This window comes from Heterodontus francisci, chromosome 20 (genome assembly GCF_036365525.1).
Source record: "Heterodontus francisci isolate sHetFra1 chromosome 20, sHetFra1.hap1, whole genome shotgun sequence".
NCBI lineage: Eukaryota > Metazoa > Chordata > Chondrichthyes > Heterodontiformes > Heterodontidae > Heterodontus > Heterodontus francisci.
The window spans coordinates 63329549-63350907 of record NC_090390.1 but is presented as its reverse complement, the minus strand read 5'-3'; the positions used below and the strand labels follow the sequence as shown (position 1 = coordinate 63350907).

The 21359-nt window shown below is 37.9% G+C and overlaps 1 protein-coding gene across 1 annotated transcript in view; it reads right to left on the bottom strand.

Moving 5' to 3' along the window:
• Window positions 1-20458, bottom strand: part of LOC137380957 (pleckstrin homology domain-containing family S member 1-like) — a 28914-nt gene extending 8456 nt beyond the window's left edge. The window contains exons 1-10 of the mRNA XM_068053374.1: window positions 20417-20458; window positions 19600-19727; window positions 18474-18592; window positions 17203-17334; window positions 14706-14787; window positions 13493-13603; window positions 11115-11216; window positions 7873-7980; window positions 6709-6770; window positions 5284-5367 (exon numbers count right to left, since the gene is read on the bottom strand). Of these exons, the coding sequence (XP_067909475.1) occupies window positions 5284-5367; window positions 6709-6770; window positions 7873-7980; window positions 11115-11216; window positions 13493-13603; window positions 14706-14787; window positions 17203-17334; window positions 18474-18592; window positions 19600-19727; window positions 20417-20426 (938 nt within the window). The 5' untranslated portion in view covers window positions 20427-20458. The remainder of the gene's footprint in view (window positions 1-5283; window positions 5368-6708; window positions 6771-7872; window positions 7981-11114; window positions 11217-13492; window positions 13604-14705; window positions 14788-17202; window positions 17335-18473; window positions 18593-19599; window positions 19728-20416) is intronic.
• Between the last annotated feature and the right edge of the window lie 901 nt (window positions 20459-21359).

The following is a 21359-nucleotide window of genomic DNA, read 5'->3' as shown; positions in this document are numbered from 1 at the left end:
TGAAAGCAGATGCTTGGAGTCTCAATACACTTTGCCCGAGTTCAGATTTGGTTTTCTCAAAGGAGTGGAGGGATGCAGATTTAAAAAATCTCATCCAAAGGTTTTCTGTGAACCTGGTGTAGCAAAATTCTGAATTTTCATAAATGCTTTAAGATGTTACTGCATCTAGCACAGGGGAAATCTTCATTCCTCCTCATATGTAATTGGAAGGCCAACCGTGCACATTTCCCAAAATGTCCTGTGACCAGTTATAAAATATTGTATTGACAAAGGCCGGGGGATGGATCACTTGGCTATTCAATATGCAAGGGAATGGTTTATACAGCTCACCACCACCTTCTCAAGGGCAATTGGGGATGGGCAATAAATGCTGGCCTGGCCAGTGACGCCCACATCCCATGAATGAATTTAAAAAAATGCCACAGGTGAATCTAAAATATGATTTTTTTTTTAAAAGCTGATGAGTCAGTAATTTTGTATCATATATGTATATTCCTTTTTGACCTAACGTAATGGAATATATTGGAACTAGACAGAAAACACATTCATAAGTACATGCAAAGCTATTGTTGTTATACTACAGATACTATTGACACTGCTACTAGTTTAAAACAGTGCAACACCAGTTACTTCATGTTACACTGCTGGCTTCAGGGTTGTCCTTGGCCCAGGGAAAACGGAGCTCTGCTCACCCCAGCTTAATGCAGGTTAAATTCCATTGTTATCAGGCAGCTGATAGCTCCACCAGGAAGATTAACAATGAAAGTAGGCAGTCCAACAGACCACTGGGGCCATCTTAAGCTTTACTTTCTACCAGTCGTACATCAATGTGAACTGTGTTCAATAACTGGGCTATTATGGATATTCTTTCTCGATGCATGAAACAGTACTCTATCCAACCAGAGACATTTTTGGACCATGCATCAGCAGGGTGAGAAACGTTCTCTGGAAAGGGGACCCGTGTTATTTAAAGCTGAGAAAACAATAACTTGTGTAAAAATATATAATACGCAAGGTGAAATATGTATAAGAGGGCACAGGAAATTCAACTATTCTCTTTGGGAAAAGAAACCAAAAATGGAAGGGAAAGCAAAAAATCAGAATAAAATCTTCATTTGTCTCTGGAACTAATATAATGAATGTGGGGAGCTTCTTTAAGCCAGATCTGGCAAAGAAGAACGAAGAAAAACTAGCTTTAAAAAGCTTAACATAAACAATTTTACCTGTCATATTCACAGATTTTAACATATTAAAATAGACTGACCACTATCATGGTAAATTTGTCATTTAAGTAAATAGATGGACGGATTCAATTCATCGTAGAGAAGTGTCCAATATTTGTGTTTACATGGGCTACTTAGCTGCATACCATAGAGCCCCTGGGCCACATATATAAAGTTTAAATGCATATTTCCCAAGCTGCCAGTATCAACAGACCCTGATGTCCAAATTTAGAGAGAAAAGCTGAAAATAAACTTTTTTAAACCTCTCGGCCCAAGAAATTCAAACAGGAGAAACTAATGGAGGAATAAACTAAAGCACAAACAGAAATGAATTGTTGGGGGTTTTGCAGACCCCACATCCAGGGCTTGCAGCCGACATATGACCTGCAAGATATAGTTGAATACTGCAGAGATAAAGAATACTGGGGAGGCCAGTGGTTTGATCTAATCCTGCACATGGACCTGAATGATAGACTGAGTTAAATGGACCGAAATCTTTTTAAAACTTCTTTATTTTCTTGATATTTTCATGGAAATTCAATCGTGGATTAGTGCAGAAAAAATTATTTAGTTACTATATACTACTTTTGGTTTATAATGTATTATATTTGAATCATTTGATTTTCATAAACTTTTGAAAACAGTCATATTAAGAGAAATAATATTAATCATCATCAGAATGCCAAAGTGAGTAGTCAAGGATACTTCACACTTTTGCTTGTGTTGAGAGCCTGAGCATTCTGATGAATGAAACATTAAGTTTTGTACCGAACGTCAGCATAAAGAGATCTTGAGAGACAATTACAGAATAAAGAAATTTCAGCTTTGTGTACGCTGTCACAAAATAAGTCTCAATACTCATGAGAACCTTAAAATTCCTTGCATTGATTCTGCCAAATTATAGACGTGTTGTGGACATACGTCCACTGTAAATAGGCTGAGTCTATATAAACTTATTTTATTCAAAGTCTAAAATTGACAGACAGGAAACTTTAATTTCATTTCTATGAGTGGATTTGAATCCAAGGCCTGATTTTAAAAGCTGTTTGGGGGTGGGGTAGTGCGGTGGGTTGTGTGGGGGCGGGGGGGGGGGGTGGCGGTGGTAGAGTGCTCAAGAGCCCCAAAGTGGTCAGTGAACTCAGGAGGTCTGTGGATGATCTTCATGGCTAACCCACATTTGCACAAACTCTCCTGGAGTTCGGTCTGAACTCAACAGATTCACTGCAAGGCAAATGAGAGGGTGGAAATAGGAAATCGGCACCAGGAGGGTTCCCTCTCTGGAAGCAATCGGGGTTGGTTCTATTTGCAAGCAAGGGGAGGGGAGCCCAGGGCAAGGGAGCTCAAGGTAATTGCTGCTCGTCCACTCAGGCCTCTGACGAATATTGCAATTGGGTCCCAGTAACATCATCCATCACTTACACTACATATTTAAAGTAGAAACTCAGAGTCCTTCCTGCAGGTGTCCTTTCCACCTGCTTCAGAAAGCAAGTTAAATCAGGAGATAGTGGGAAAGCAGTGGGTTCAGAGAGGTTAAGTGGTTGAGCTCATTTTAACTACCTCTTCATCCTGCACCCAATGTCCCCCAGGAAGGGGAATTTATAATCAGGGCACAAGTCTTAGGGAGAAAGAAAATGTCCTTAAAATCTTCAAGCACAGGCAATGATATCACGGCAACACACAGTGAAGAAAAACGGAATGCTTTCTCACATGCACAATGTTTTTAAATGCTGGTAGGTTGATTGTTTTGCATGATTTTTAGTGAGTAAGATATCATTTGATAACAATATGCCACTCCTGCACAAAGAAAAGTCCGTCAGACCTGCATTCATCATGTAGAAACATTGCGTACTTTTTTGTAAACATTTTAAAATCAGTACGCCACATGCAGACTGCAAACTATAGAGCAACAAAATACCAATGTTCACACTAGGCTATTAATAATTTTGATCCCAATTGTTGCACAATTACTAGAAAATTCTCTCTAAAATGAATTGTTGATCAATATATAATTCGACATTGACTGTCTCAAAGTTCAGTTTATATTATAAATTTAGATTGGCATGAGTTGGTGTGATTGGAAATAAATGTAATTGGTGAATTGTAGAGGTTTGTAGAAATTTGCTATTCATACAGATTTTCTGCCACACTAGCAGCACTTAGATTCATTGCCACCTCAGCACTAAACTTCAAAAGGAAGACAGCAGAACTCTAATCATTTATTTAAGTGCTTTATAAACAGTCCCCAACTGATGCTGAAATTGAAAACGTTTGTTAAAGGGCATTCTTCTTTCTTTGGCCTCCTTGTCTTGAGAGACAATGGGTAAGCGCCTAGAGGTGATCAGTGGTTTGTGGAGCAGCGCCTGGAGTGGCTATAAAGGCCAATTCTAGAGTGACAGACTCTTCCACAGGTGCTGCAGATAAAATTGGTTGTCGGGGCTGTTACACAGTTGGCTCTCCCCTTGCGCTTCTGTCTTTTTTCCTGTCAACTGCTAAGTCTCTTCGACTCGCCACTCTTCAGCTCCGCTTTTATGGCTGTCCACAAAAAAAGGGCATTACTGCAGATAAAAGGGTACAAATTCGGCTATGCTATTTCCTTGTGATTAATCACTAAGTTGCACACACCTAGCTTGCAATTTTCCACCACAGCAACATTTTTCCCTCAAAGTGTCTGTGTCATGGAAAAACTTTATCCTAGGGAGTTATTGCTTACGCAACTCGGTCAACATGGGGGAGGAGGATGTTGGCGGGGGTGATGGGGTCAGCTTCGATGAGGGAACAAGAAACTTCGGAAACTATAATCTCAGTTTATAAAAGTTGTTTTTATGTTGGCCTCAGGTATAATACTGTCAATATAAAGTTATAAAAATGCTTTTAACGCTATCTTTTAGATAGATGGTTCTGCATTCCAGGGTCAAATTTAAACTGATGCCAGTTGATCTAGTAAACACTAATGCTGAATACTTAAGGCAATATATGCTGAAAAGTAGTTAACTGACATCTTTAATACTGGTTAAATATTAACCTGAGTTAGGGGCCATCCATCATTTCCATAATAATAAAAGAAATCAGGGAGTGGACAGGTTACTTTGACTGTAGAATGAATTTAAGGAGGTGAGAGTAAATTGTGAAATTTATGGATGGTATCTTAAATGAATTGGATTTGGTATGTTGAGCTGAGGATATCACTGGCATTAGCTAATCTTTACAATGTTAATGCCACCTTTATGGCATTTATTCTTTGTACCAATAACCAAAGTTTTCTTTATTCATCAGAGTTCTAGAAAGTGAAAGTTTTCTGTATTAATCTTCAGAAATATAATTCTAAATAGGCGAAAGGCCTCCTTCTGTGCTGTAACCATTCTATGATTCTATCATTCTATGTACAGTTTTGTCAGCTGGTTGTAAAATTCTCCCCTCAGATTCCATGGGGTGTGGATTTGAGCACATAATCTAGTTTGACATTCCAGTGCAGTACTGAGGTCCTGCTGTATTGTTGGAGGCGCTGTTCCTTAGATAAGATGTTAAATTGAAACCCTATCTGCTGGTTCAGGTAAGCATTAACAATCTATGGCACGGTTTGAAGAAGGGCGTTCTCCCAGTATCCTCTCCAAAATAATGCCCTTAACCATCATCACGATAAACAGTCATCTCATTGCTGTATGTAGGATCTTGCTGTATGCATTATGGACAGTGCATAAAAATAACAATTGCCTTTCAAATTAATTCTGATAGAACGCTTCAGAAATAGTCTAAGACTTAGATACGGCGGTTCCTAACCTAACCTGAGATTTCTCATTTAGAGCCTCTGCTCACCCCTTATAAAGGGTGCTGGCATGGTTGGGAAAGGGCTGCAGACTCTCTACATTAGAATTCTTACTTTCCTGACTCAAATGGGGCCCAGCTTACATTTGTAGGCTGGTGCACTGTGTATTTTACATTTCTATTCTGTACCTGAAAATTAAAACCCATGTTTCATATCATTCGAAATTGATTTTAAGTTGCATTGATCATTTTTAGCTTATCACGCAAATGTTAATATAATTATCCAAGATGTACATACTTGGTTTCATTGATATAGTTTTCATCTTCTTTGTTTATCTGCTCTGAACAGTTGATAGATGAGTTTGTGCTGGTACTGTCTCTACTGTAAAAAACAAAATGCAACATTGAAATGCAACTGGTTTTATTTTATCAAAGGCATCTGCTGGCAACAAGCTACTTAATTTACCATTTTCAATATCTTTAAAAGTATGATGCTGTACATACCAGTGTCTATGATCAAAAAGCATTGAAATAAAAACAGTATCTCCTTCAAGATGTGTTCACTTATTTTCTAATATAGTTCCACTCAGTCTTAAAATCAACAGTGTTTACTGATGGGTATGAAAGACCATACAACCAAGTAAAAATCATGCCTTAATCCGGCTGTTTATGAAAGATGTTGGAATAGGTGCTCTATTTTCATTTTAAAAATCAAAATTGCTAATGAAAGTCAGATTTAAAGAACAGAGATTATAGACTCTATATTTTATTCGTTGTTCATAAATAAAGACCAGATGTACCATATATTTTGGCCTAGGTGTCTCTCTTCTGGCAACAAGCAATTTAAACCCGGTATTAATGGACAGCAAATTTGTATTATTTTTCTTTTCTTGCACAACATGGCTATAGTTTTGGTTGCTGTAGAGGAGATGCAATTAATTTTCAGCTAATGTACATTGTATATGTGTGATAGTCCTCCATTTGCAAAGGAACAATTTGTTGTGGTTTTTGTGCTGGTGAGTAGGGACAGACTTGTCAGAATTTAAACCAAGTGTCAGCAAGATCTGTGTGCATATATAAAAGGACCCCACTAAAGCGCAGGCTGCTGATTTGAACAGCTTAAATTATTTCAGTAATAAAGGATGAACTAAAATTTTAATTTTGCTGTTGATTAGTACCAACAGTCACATAATTATCAATGGTGTCTTATATCAAGTACATAAAATATCCATAACTAAATTTACACCTACTGTTGATCTTTGAAATGTTCCAGTAACAAGAGGATTAAGTCAGTTGAATGATCATTTGAAAAGGCACTAATTACATGAATTAGAAAGACAAGTCTTAAATAGCACTAGCTTTCATCATTTACTAAGAATCTTTGTCAGTCGGTCTTTACCAATATGGCAGGTGGTGCACTTCCAACTCGTAATTAATTTGTCCTTCTTTGACCACCACATTGGAGGCTTACAAGGTTGTTTAGGGCTCAAAAAATGGGTGTTGCATGGCCAAATTTCTAGGCCATTGTCTATCAGCCCATCTTAAACAGGATCCTTACTCTTCCATGAAACAACATTTACATCAATTGTATCTATACTCTAGACTATTTATCTAAGACCTTGCACAAGGAGGTGTGCAATGTATGAGAAAAGAGGAATCTAATTTTATTTTTGTTTATTGAGTTTCCATTCAAACCCATTTGTATGATTTTTTTAATACTCACATGGACGCCATAGACATGTAGATCCCAGAGTCATCAGATACTGCTTTTTCTTTCCTCAACTTCTGCATTTGTTTAAGAAAATACTTGATCAGTTTTCAAATGTTCATGCAAATGAGGCACATTGAATATTTAAACACTTAATTTACAAATCCTGTAAGTGTTAGAGTAATGGACTCTCAACTAGTATGTGACAAATTTAAAACTATTTTAACTGATATTCAAAAATGTCAGTCTTTCTGGGTGGCTTCTGTCAGTTAACAGCTAGGTTTCCAGATGGAGTAGTATTGTGTAATTCCACTTGTGATCAGTGGCAAACTTTTGCCTAACCAATGTTTTCTGAATACAATTTAACTTCCCTGAAAGTATTAGAATCTGCCTTTTTAATATCAATTTCTGAGTGTAAATCTTCAATCTTCACATTTCGTTATCCTCTTGTTATCTTGTCTAATTGATCTGAAGTAATTTTAGTGTATTTGCCCTATAACATAAATAGTTTATTATTTATTCATCAGGTGAGTGATATCAGTGGTAGAGAATGGAACACTCTCCATTTTGTGTACCCAGTGTCAGCATCAAGTGCTTCCCAATTAGATACATTATTAAATGCAGAATAATGTTTCCTTTACTCTGCTTCAGCCCCAATCTGAGAAAAGTAAAGATATTCTACCCTTTAATTTTTCCTTCCTCTTCTTTCTGGACTTCCTGGCTTACAAGCCTCCCTTGATTGACAAAACATGGGTGACTTCTCCTGGTGCAACTCTGCCACCGTTGCTAGGAGGTGTGCAAGGACAGTGCAGTGATGCCTCTCTGTCTCTATTCAAAGTGTCTGGCCTTCTACCCACAGTAATATGACAAAGGCGAAGATCTGGGGAATGGCATGATATCTGTGATTTTATTTTGTGGCATTGACCATTTCCAGTGTGTTGGCCTACCTTGCTTTGAACACAATATCGTAAGCTTACAAATAAATCAACCCGTTTTGAACTTCAGCCATTCTAATTAGAGTTCCTAAATTCAAGAACTTGGTAGTTCAATAATTTACCCTTTTAAGAAAGGTTTTATTGTGCAGTAAACATTAATGTGTAATTAATGCACACTGATGGAAATGCTACATATTCATTTAAATATGAAGTAGGAATTACGTTAAATCCCCATGACACTTACAGCTTTTCTAAAGTTCCTTGGTGTATCATAAATATCGGAATAGTCCTCTAATTCTGCAGGCAGTGAACAAGAGCGTTGCATTTCTTCGTTAATTTGGCATTGGTTGGGCTGTAAATCATAAAAACTGAGTGAAGCAACAAATAATTCTACGATTTTTCAAAACAGTTGTGTCCATGTTTGACTTTAATTGCACTTGTAGAAATATTACATAGATGTTTCACTTCACTGTGCTTTTTATTCAATTATGCTGATCAAAGTCCAATTCAAATAATCGTGTAAACTTAAAAATGAGAATAATACCGTGCAATGTCACTTAAAATGCTAATATTATTTGGTGCGATTTGGCCTCTATTTTAACAAACTTGATCTAAAAGGCATAACCTATAATAACAGGGTTATAGGATTTATACCAGAATAGCTACTATAAAATAAGGGAGAAGTTTATAGTTGGAACCTTGCAGTAAGTGATATGATGTATAAAGCTTGTAATATATGGCTTTAAAAAAAAATTTCCTAAAAGAATTCCTAGATTTTGGTTACGTTAGGTCACTGAGTTAACTCATGTTAAGTTTCTGACATCCTGTATTGCATGTTAGCACACTGAAGTCAAACAAGCTAGGTCATTACTCCAGAACGCCTACCATTATTTGCCATTCTCCAAATCCTAACTGACTCTGGCTGCAGGATCCAGATTCTGCTATAGCCAATTTCCACTATGCCGGGGAACAAGCAGCAACTGAAGGATGATTCTCCAACATTTGGCATTTGATATTCACATGAAGAGGAACCAATGGCTGTAGTTAGATTCCACTCTAGCTTAGCAGCTGGAGAAGGAAATGAGAGAGTCTCTGTCCTTCAATGAATTTTGAAAGAATGTATACCATTATACCTATGTGGTCTTCTATCTCTCAAGCAACACAACATAGCTGTTGAAGATGGAATGCTGCAAAAGCACACTAAGGTTAACAAATACTGTTTTTTTTTTCTTGCTCCAGAGTCTGCTAGCCAGGAGGCAGCAGAGAAGATTTCTGAAGAGCAATACCTTGCAGTCCTTTCTAACTCTGACAACACTGGTGATGATTAAACTACCCTATCATTCAACATCTCTCTTGAATTTAACAACTTAGAGACGTCTCCTGGAGGGGTACTAACAGACAGGCTCATTATGAGACACAGTGTAAATGGATGTAGATGTTGAAGTGGGGCTTTATGTAATTGAGCGGAGATGCAAAACATCTCAGCTCCTTGCTACAGAGCAGATGGTGATGACCTCATAGGACCTGCAAATGAGATAAAGATGGTTGCTAATAGAGCATCGGATACATATGGAGTTTTGGCGCAGTCTCTCTTAAGATGTGTAGCAAATGGCTGATATAGCAGTGGAATGCACTGCCTTGCTGTGCATTAACATCCAAGAAGGGTTCAACTCATCATTGGGAAAACTGTAAAAAGTGGCTGTTTCAGGCACATCTTTAAACCGTTCCTTGATTCATGAGAAATCCAGGGAGTCAACTTGATGTACAGGCATCAAATGAAGGATTTTGGAGGTCAATGTCAACTGGATTGCAAACTATACAGGACAACATTAAAGATACTTGACTGACTGTCATGGATTTAAGGATGTTTCTAATTCCTTCAGGTTTGTTCTCCCATCAATCACTGATAACTGCAATCTTGCATCCAGTATCAGTACAAAATATGATGTGTGTTTCAAAGGCTGCTTCCTTTCATTGCAGCAGTACAGAGGAGCACTCCAATAGTTCCCATCAGAAACCTCCATCTTTGCAGGCCTTGGCTGCTAGAGTGTCCATGAAAAAGTCAGCCTCTCCCATGTCGATCCCAGGACCTGGGGACCCCGAGAAAAGGGCCTTCTCTATCCCAGGAGTTTTGTAAAACCTGTCTATTCTCACAGGTCATGTGGTAAATAGAAGTGTTACAATAGTGCAGAGAAAAGCTCACATGGTCACAAGCAGTGTGTACAGTAACAGAACCAAACAATGCTTTTTAGGTAGTGCAATAAAATCACTGGGGTATGTGATGCAATGACTGTTTGGTTCTTCTGTATAACAAAGGGAAACAGGTAATGTGCTGATGTTGAGCCTTAGGATTTTTTTTTTATTCATTTGTGGGATGGGGGCATCACTGACTAGGCCAGCATTCATTGCCCATCCCTAATTGCCCTTGAACTGAGTGGCTAGCTAGGTCATTTAAGAGTCAACCACATTGCTCTGGGTCTGGAGTTACATTTAGGCCAGACTAGGTAAGGAAGACAGATTTCCTGTTCTAAAAGGAGATTAGTGAACCAGATGGGTTTTTACAATAATCACTATTAGCCTAGCTTTTAATTACATATTTATTAATTGAATTTAAATTTCATCATCTGCTATGGTGGGATTCAAAACCATAACCCCAGCACATTACCCTAAGCTCTGGATTATTAGTCTAGTGATATTACCATTATGCCATTGCCTCCCCATACAATGGCTTGTTGTGAGAAGCAAGGATTTTACTTAGACTGTTGAGAGATTGGTGAGAAGAAGCGGGTCTCTGATGAGTTGAAACTTCAAAATAATAGTATTCTATTTCATCTGTGAAAATCTGCCAACTAAGTCAGCCTCTCAGCTGTATAGACACAGTTGCCATTGCATCTACTTTCTGGTCTTCACTGGCTGGGACAACCACATCATGATGTCTGGCATTCTTTGGGACATCTAAAAAAGTTCTTTCCTGTTTGCATAATTGTGAAGCATATACTCTGCCACCACAATTTGTACAATGGCAATGGTGAACCCTACAAGACACCACCCCGCCCAAACTATCGGAACACTAGGACCTTCCTTAGAGTATCCCAATAGCTTGCGTATTTCAAGGACAAATGGGAATGTGGAAGTCATTGAGTTTTGGGCAGGTGACATCATCCTGGCCTCACACCATCCTTTGCATATGGCTGCCCGAGAATAACTGGACGCTTTTTCAATGTTCCCTCAAAGTGAACAGAATTGCCCGCATTGGAAATTCCAAGCCCTGCAAAAGTGCAATTACCAACATAAGCCTTCCTCTGACCCAGGAATTCCAGGGCAGTTTTTAGACTACTTTTGACATTAAAATGGCCATGGTTTTACCAAGAAAAACTCTGAACATCTCTGCCTCACAGTTATTAACCAGTGTAAAAACATTTCTAAAAGTTACATGTAAACAAACTACATGGATGTGGAACTATTACAAATAGACATTTGTGTTACCTGTGAGAACCTCTTGAATATTCTGGGAATATCATAGATATCTGATGAAGCAGATTTATCATGTGGCTCTGGAGTAATCTCTTTACTTTTTCCCTGGTCATTCTGCAAACAAAAGTAGAGTAACCTGTTAATGAGGCCAGTTCAGTCCATTTAATGTATCACTCAAATCAGTACCATCTGCTATGCTTTCGGCACCATGTCAATGCAACAGAGTTTAACAGTAAGATGTAGAGCCCAGTGGGCGCAACACACTTTCTGCATTTTCACATTCCAAGTGCTGCAGATTACAACAGTTTATGTAGATGGAGAGGTTGCAGATTCTGTCTGTAGTTTGTATATCTGTAATTATTTTCAGACAGCGCCATGTTGAGGACATCCTCTGTTGAGAGACTTATTGCCTATTGGATAAAGTAACATCTTGGTCACTTGCATCATTTTGTTTACAGCACATCCCTGATATTGCAATAGGTACTCCTAGCAGGTTTACCAGGAACATCCATTCATAAAATATTTCCTACTATGGAAAAACACATCTACACAACAACAAAAATATATCAAAGCAAAATACTACAGATGCTGGAAATCTGAAATAAAAGTTCTGATGAAAGATAGTGATCAAAAACATTAACACTTTCTCTCTCCAGAGATGCTGCCTGACCTGCTGAGTACTTCCAACAAAAATATATATACACACACACACACACACACACACGTGTGGAGAATGAAAATTATTGCAGAGTAAATGTGCATCTCAAGGTCCTGGCAATGAAACATTAAAAGATTCTCAAAAATGGTTTTATCATCTTGAATGTAATAGCCTCAATAAAATGTCTTGAATGATTAATTGTTTTTCGATAACCGACAATCAGTTAGACTCTTCCCACTTTGCAGAGATTAGAAAGGGGCTCTACAGGAAACAAATAGAGATACCAGATTGTACTCATAAAATTATTTTAAAGTCTATGGCACAAATCAGCAGTAGCCAAACTAAAGGGGAATTATTTTATTGGCAGGAAAATGAAAATCAGTACTAAAATCCTATCAAAATATATGTAATTTCTGAGACCGGCACGCCTAGTACCCGTTGTCACGATTTAGTAATTTTTTGTAACATTGATAATGCCTACCCCCATACTTTTAATAGGCAACACTGGAATCCTGCTATTCAATGTTGTTTTCTTTTATTCATTCACACGATGTGGGCATCAATCGTCGTTAAAAGACAATCACATTGCTGTGGGTTTGAATAGGCAGATAAAGGCCTGAGTGGGTATGGACGGCAGATTTCCTTCCTTAAGGACATTAAGGAACCAGATGTTTTTTCATGACAATCCAATAGTTTCATTGTCACCATTGTTGATACTAGCTTTTTATTCTGCATTTATTAATCCCCTGCTGTTGTGATGTCTAAACTTGCGTCTCTAGATCATTTGTTCAGGGCTTTGGATGTAATTTATGGCTCAGATGGTAGCACTCTCACCTTTGAGTTGGGAAGGTTGTGAGTTCAAGTCACACCTAGGCCTTGAATGCAAAAATCAAGGCTGACACTTCTGTATAGTATTAGGGGAGTGCTTCAGTGTTGCGTACTGTTTTTTGGACGAGATGTTAAACCCAGGCCCCATCTGCATCACATGTGCAAGTAAAAGATTCCATGGCACTATTCTGAAGAGCAGGGGGTTATCCCTCATGTCCTTGCCAATATTTACCTCTCAAATCAACATTATAAAAAAAAAGGTTAGCTGATCATTATCACATTGCTGTTTGTGGAATTTGCTGTATGCAAATTGGCTGCCATGTTTCCTACATTAAAACAGTGACTACACTTCAAAAGTACGTCATTGGCTGTAAAGTGCTTTAGGGTGTCAAGAAAGGCAAGTCTTCCTTTTGTTCTGGATTACTCGCCCAGTAACATAACAATTATGCTACAGTACCCCACTGGAGTAGCTGTGGCAAAGGCCTGCCAATCACTTTATCCTGCTATAACAAAAACAGTTAACAGACATTCAATTTTCCCCAACTATGAAGAGGCTACAGGAAGTACACTAAATGAATACAGACTGATTCCTTGAAAAAAAATCTCCAAGCTTTCAAAGTAATATGGATTGATAACTGCTCTACTTGTGGGGATTCGAGAATTCCTTACGCACCCTTCCATTGCATAGAACTTACAGCACAGAAGCAGGGCATTCGGCTCAACCAGTCTATGTCAACGTTTGTACTCCATTCGAGCCTCAGTATACAGTATATATATCTGTATATACATTAGGATATCTGTTGCCCTTTAACCTGTGTGCATTTCTGTCCCCTCCAGCAATAGGTAAAAGATGTCACCACCGTATAATACACTTCAAATGTTGCATATAAACAGATTGTGTTACCTTCACTGATAATAGTTCTGGGATTGTAGCATATATTGGATCGGATTTGTTTGGTGAGGAAGTTTTTGGTTGTAGGTGCTGCTTACTTTTCTCAAGTTCTGTAAAATTGTCCTGCAGACAAGTATAGGGTAAGCAAGGTTAGACCAGCCTGAAAATTTACTGATTAGGCTCATTTCATACAGTTCTTTAGCTTTCAGTATTATAGGGTTCTGTAGGATTGCATACCTTCGGCTATAGAATAACATGTTTTTGCTGCAACTACCAATTCAAATGATATGTACATATTGAAAACATTATGTAAGCAAGCGCAGCATTTTAGCTGGTGTTTTGGTGACTCTAGCAGGAAACGTTAGACAGGTCTTTGGACTGGGCATGTGGGCAAGGGTGCGGGCAGGGGTGTGGGCAGAAGAGGTGAGAAAAGGTGGAATCACTCATAGAACAGTGTACACAGGTTCACAGCTTACACAGTCATTTCTATCATTGCTGAAAAACAAACCACCAAGGCATTGAGGAAAAATGTGAAATAAACTGTGATCTTTGCTGCTTTCAATAGGATAATGATGGAATTGAGAAGTATGCTGGAAAGGCAGGTGTGTAGGGGTGTTCTTTTAAAATTGACAGACTTGAGCCTAATGGCCTTATTGCCTTCCTAAATATTTGCTTTTATTTTTCTGGTTTGGCTTGTCAAGTTAACCACTGGGCTAGTGAATGTTTCCCCATGGTGAGAAAAGACCCTATTGTATTTATTAGGGTCCAGATAACAAACGTTCCTACACCAGGTGCACATAACCACAATTATGGGCATGTTCACCACAATTATCCATGCATTAATGTCAATGGACAGAAAATTAAGGAGTGCACCCATGATATCGCAATCTGCATTCCTGACAGGTGAATCACTTTGGAACATCCATTCATAAAATACTCCCTACTGTGTAAAAACACATCTACACAACAAAAATATATCAAAGCAAAATGCTGTTGATGCTGGAAATCTGAAATAAAAGCTCTGATGAAATGTTATTAACCTGAATTAAGGTGCAAGTGAAGTGGACAAACTAATTTAACCGGTGGATGAAACTGAAACAAACATTCACTGGACATTTGTTCCTTTTCCTAAAATGTGATGGCTTGTATAAAATTTCTGGACACATTTTTTTTGCACACTTTCCAAGATAATTGTAATTTTGACACTGCCAATACATTTTGTTACCTGGGCGTGTTTGTCAGACTGTGGAATTGTCATCATTTGAAGCCAATTTGCAATTTTGCCTTGCAATGATTGTACAGACTCTCTGTGGAAGGAATAGCACAATTAAAAAAAAAAACTAACACCTAGAAAAAGTTTGCATGTTTACATTTGCAGTGGGTTTGAAATATTGTCTGGTCAATGTCACAGCTCTGTTTAATGTTATTTTTTTCCATAACCTCATGATTTATTCATTAGATGCTTAGAAAGGTTAACTGACAGCAATTTTTTGTGAACTTCCGGCTATTTTCACTTTTTTCACACGAGCAAATACATTTTGCTAATGCTACATTGGCAGATGGGTGAGATGGAAGTGTTTGCAGCTCCCTTGCAGAAGTAATTTCTACAAAATAATTTTGTGATGAAATAGGTCTAGCAGCTGTTGCAGAAAGCCACTCGTTTCTGCACATTAGGCTGTAAAACAGCTTCACCAAGAAAATCTATATCATCCTGGAATGAAAGCTTTTTCTGCTTCCCACACTCAAACTAATTTTCTTCTCTCTTGTCTCTCCCTGAAGTTATTGACTCCCTGCTAGGGCTAGTTGCAACATTCACTCTTGCGTACCATGAATTCATGTGGGAGCCTAGATTGACTACTAGTATTTGATAGAGGGAAGCAAACATAGCCCTCATCATATCCTGTCTTGAAAGGTCCATTACACAAATTCTTCTAGCAGGAGCCATGGTATGGATATCAGGAACAGGAATCCTGTAAGGTTTTGCCTTCCATAAAGTTGGAGGAACCAGAGCTTATTGGGACATCTCATTACTGCCTCAGTTGACAAAATCTCAGCACAGATCAAGGTTTAAATTTGGGATCCTCCTGGCTCATCGAGATGAGAAATGCTGAGTGGAGGCCATTGGAGGGTAAGGGTAATTTCTGAGCGGTCCCTGGCATTTTGGCCTTCCAGCACTTAATTAAGTAATTCACCCGTCTTCTTGGCTGTAGAAGTGTCAGGCCAGGCAGAGAAAAGGTATAAAATTACACGAAAAAAAAAAAGAGGAGGAACACAGCCAAAATTGTCTCTCTAAAATCTTTGCCTTCCAAATTTTTTTTTGAACAAGGATTGTGCAGTTGTTCTAAAAATTATTCTCAAACAGTATAAACTTTGGTTAGAAATCAATTCCTGCTCAAGATCAGTTTGTTTCAGTACAAAATATTACCCATATACCCTCATTATTATTACAATAGATAATATCCACTGTTTAAGATTTGACTTTTTTCTATTATATTTTTGTCATGGTAATTTTAGATCAATTATGTAGCTTCATTCTGACTCCACATTAGATTGTGAAAAATAAAGCATTAAATTCTTAGCACATGCTCTGTTAAGAAGTGATGGGAATGAAGTTGAAGGAAATTCTTAGTGTGAATAGATACCTCCAATATGTACCTGCTTTCAGTATTATATCTAGACAAATCCAATAGGAGAGGGAAATGATCAGAGACATTATGCAATGTGATTTATTAATATATCTGTTAAGGTCAAAGCTCAGGTGAGATATATTTCCTCCAGGATATTAACCTTGAGGGTGTTCTGCTGTATTATAGTGAGCTAATCTTAGAACATAGAACAGTACAGCACAGTACAGGCCCTTCGGCCCACGATGTTATGTCGAACCTTTAACCGACTCTAAGATCAAACTACCTACATACTCTTCATACTACTATCATCCATGTACCTATCCAAGAGTCGCTTAAATGTCCCTAATGTATCTGCTTCTACTACCACCACTGGCAGTGCACTCCATGCACCCACCACTCTCTCTGTAAAGAACCTACCTCTGACATCTCCCCAAAACCTTCCTCTAATCACCTTAAAATTATGCCCCCTGGTGATAGCCCTTTCCACCCTGGGAAAAAGTCTCTGGCTATCCACTCTATCTATGCCTCTCATCATCTTGTATCCCTCTATCAAGTCACCTCTCATCCTTCTTTGCTCCAATGAGAAAAGCCCTAGCTCCCTCAACCTTTCTTCGTAGGACATGCCCTCCAGTCCAGGCAGCATCCTGGTAAATCTCCTCTGCACCCTCTCTAAAGCTTCCACATCCTTCCTATAATAAGGCGACCAGAACTGAACACAATATTCCAAGTGAGGTCGAACCAGGGCCTTATAGAGCTGCAGCACAACCTCGCGGCTCTTAAACTCAATCCCCCTGTTAATGAAAGCCAACACACCATACGCTTTCTTAACAACCCTATCAACGTGGGTGGCAACTTTGAGCGATCTATGGACATGGACCCCAAGATCCCTCTGTTCCTTCACACTACCAAGAATCCTGTCTTTAAGCCTGTATTCTGCATTCAAATTCGACCTTCCAAAATGAATCACTTCACACTTTTCCAGGTTGAACTCCATCATAGATGTACTATGAATTCTCACTCAAAAGTTCTAAATACAGTCGGCATTTATTGATTCTTAAAACTCTTACTGTAAACAATGTAGATTTTTATACTCACTTATCTCCAACAAAAAAGTAATCCCTTTCTTCTGTTTTCAGAAAAATAACAGACTCGGAGTCGCATTTAAACATTTTTTGAATTGTATTCCATTTGGGATGGTAGTCTGGTCTATTGCATAACTCTGTAGTTCTGTTTAAGAGAAACAAATATGAGGCCATTTGGAACTCCAAATACACTTAAAATAATATAGTTCCATATTTTAAAAATAGTAATAGGCAACAAACTGAAATATCAAGTACACAGCTTGAGTGCTGTTGGAGCTGCACCATCTGGGTGACTGGTGAGTATTCAATCATCCTCCTGACTTGAGCCTTGTAAGATCATGGAGAGAATTTGAGAGGGCACGAAGTGAGTCACATCTTGTAAAGTACCCAATCTTTGCTTTGCTTTTGTAACCACAGAGTTGATCAGATGGCCTAGTTCAGCTTCTGTTCAATGGTAACACCTAGAACCTGCTCATTGATAATGGTGCCACTGAAGGTAAAAAACAGGCTCTCTTGTTTGAAATGGTCATTACCTGGCACTTTATGGCACAAACATTACCTGGCACTTGACTGCTCAAGCTTGTATGTTATCAAGGTCCTGTAATAGGCTGGTATAGATGACTTCATTATCAGAGGAGTAGTGAATGGAGAGCAACATTTTGAAATTGTCAGTAAGGAGCCCCACTCCTGACCTTATGACAGATGAATGGCCATTAATGAAGCAGCTGAAGATGGTTGAGTGGAGGCCACTTCCCTCAGGAATTCCTGCATTGATGTTCTGGGGCTGTTTTATGTGGTCTACAACAATCAAAACCACCTTCCTCTGTGTTAAGCATGTTCCAACCATTAGAGGCTTTTCCCTTTTGGCTTTCTCCATTGACTTTAGTTTTATTAGGATTCCCTGGTGTCACACCTGGTCAAATCCTGCCTTGATGTCAAGGATTGTTGATCTCACTTTTCCACTGGTATTCAGTTCATACATCCATATCCAGATCAAGGCTGTGTTAAGGTCTAACTTCAATACAATGAGGATATTAGGAAGTGGCAGAGGGACCAAATTGATGTCTCTTTGAGAAGCTGACATATTTTAGTGATAGCAGTATAACTGTCAGTTAGGAGATTAAATTGTCACAGATGACTGAATAAAATAATGAGATAAATTGTTCCAAGGAGAACTTGGACGTAAAAAAATCCTCTGTGAACATTACACAACACAATTGGAAAGCTTCATTCCAAGAAAAAGAACAAAAAGGAATTAAATATTTAGTAATATAAAATGATTACTTTTTCATAGGTACTTTTCCCAATGGAGATGAATTTCTACTCTCTTGGTTTTTGAAGTAACTCAAGATGAACTCATCATTCTTTTTTGCCAACACAAAGTATCTTTTTTTCCAAGATGTCTAAATAACAGAATAAAATTATTCTCAGTAATGTCAAACCATCCACAAAAATAACGTCATCCTATATACACATTAAACCTATGTTCAGTTAGTCAGTGGCATTATGTCTAATAAGTTTATGCTATAAGCATGTGCAGAATATTTAATCCTCACTGAAGTTTTGCCAATTGTACAAAATTTAAATGAAAGTATTTAAAATTAGTTTTACATGAGGTCATAATTTTGTCTAGTGGTTTTACATTTTAGAGTTGAAAATCACATTTATTGGTTGAATATAAAAATTGCAGTGAAGTTGCTGTGCCTAAGAATATAAAAGGTCCTCTGAAACTACTTTCTATTTTTTTTTTAAATTATTCATTTGCTACTTCAGATCCATTTTATTTTCCCTCTATTATCAGAGATAACTCAAGAAATGAAATGACAAGACAGAATTTGACACTAGAATCTGGCAATTTGTGGTAAAGCAAAAATAACAGTATCATCCTAGGTAGAGTACTGTTGCTGAATTCTGCGTGACAGTTCACACTCAAGTTAAATACACATGGTAATGTGCCAGTGTAACACATCAATATTATTCTTGTTAAAGGAAAGTCCATTTATGATCAATACAATCTGAGTACACTAATTGAGACCAGTCAATAGACTTTGGTAATACAGTCTGTCTATTATCATAATAGAATATGCCCTTCACGTTTTTAAAGAACTACTTTCTAAATTTCGAAGTGTTGAACACATTAATGTGAATATGAAAAAAGGAATTTATCAAAATTGATGTTAATTTTAAAATTTTTTTTGGATATGCCAATGTATAAGACTTTGTCGAAAACAATTGTTAAACGTAATAAGAATTGGTACAGACTTCTCCCTATATTGCAATTTATACCTGCTTTGATTATTGTTTTGGAGAAGTCTGTACCTAGAGCGGAGCGGCAGCAGTGATTTCAAGAGTGCACCAAGAGCTTCTTTTGTTGCCAAAAGTAACACTTCAATGATTATTTTGAACATACCTGTACTGCAAGCTGATTGTTTGGTGGTGATTTTGTAAAATATCCTTCATAACAAATGTCGCTCTCACTGAAGCCATTCTCTCTGAGCTCATCCTTCTCAGCAAAAAATGCTGTTGAAAAACGGTTACCTATTTTTAAAAAAAATGCACTATAAATAGTTGCATCAAATTAACTTCATTTCATCAGACAACCAAAAATAATGTATCTTATACGGAGTGTTAACAGCGCGACAAATGGCAACTTTAAAACCAGTGACAAAATGCTTTCAGCAAGTTTTGCGTCAGTTCTAGTTCTCGCACTCCTGCTTTTGTTTCATTTTCTTGGTAGAGCGACTCAAAGAAAAAACTGAACATTTTACATTTCTGAAAGTAATCAACCAAAAGCTCTTAAGATAACAATTTCATTTTGCAACTTGCACTATTAAAGACTGGTTGCGTTCCACAGGTAACATCCCCCCCCGCCCCCCCACTGGAATTAACAAAGAAGATTACAAAGAATGTCATCATCCATGCTCATAACCATCAAACATTGCATACAGATGATCCAATTCCCTTTTTAAAAAAAAAGAATTTGGGAATTGACAAAGCATTAATCACTTTTGATGACAGTCGTCTCCATGGGAGCAAATTTCTTCTGTGTGTATTTGCAGTTTTGCTGCACAGAAAGGTTTCCTCTCATGTCACTAGTCTCCACTGAAGCTGGTCAATTTGGAACTTCAGTCTTCAATCACACTTTCAATTAAATAATCAGATTATGTATGTGTGCGGTGCATGAGAACATTTAACAAAGTATCATTTTAATAATATAAAACGTTTACCTTTTTTCATTTTCCAAATTCTTCACAAGATTTAGATCAATCTGGAAAAGCAAAAAGATCAGGTAAACTGCATTAGAAATATCAGTGATGTGAAACAGAAATACAATACACTGCTGTGAAAGAACTAAAAATGTCAAATCTCTCTAAATACTCCACTTAGCAGCGCCAGTGAACGGCAAGACGTTACCAAGGATACGTCGACCCGCACTTGACAAATGTGCAGTTAGCAAGTTCAGACAGATAGAGCAATGTTGTACCGCTGGCACCGTTTCACTCTGCTTGGACACTTACATTACGTGCAGATCCTGGATCAGGATCCAATTTAACTCAGAAGCCAGGTGGAGTGGGATTTCCTGAAGGACGGAGTCTCACTCCACTTTGCTCTAGAATCAGATTGGGTCCCGACTCTGGATTTACAGAGTAACGCAAAGGTAGCTTCACTCTGCTTACCAATATTCCAATGGAGTTCAGAATTGGGACATCAAGCCACAGTTATACTGACCTTTACACATGGATGGAACCAGTAATCCCAGGTAGTGTGATGGGACAAACTCCAGTAAAACTGGCCCGAATCTGTAGCACCATCAGCTACAAATGATATTTCTGGCTTTTACTTTGCCCCATTATTTAAAATACATTTAATCCGTTTAAAATATAATACAAACATAGCTGCCCTCCGTTTCTGTTTAGAGCCACATGTTTTTTTGATATTTCATTAATGCGTTATATCCCTTTAAACCCATCTCATGAATAGTGTTATAGGTGAAAACAATCATTTCCCTGATATTTATTGTACGTCTCGTTTTTCACCCGCCCTCATTGCAGTTGGTACATGCACCACACTAACCGGTGACTTCTAACATCACATTCAATAATATCACATTCAATAATATTTTACAATTCAGCATTTGTATCTTTTAGTGACACAGCGTATATTTCAATG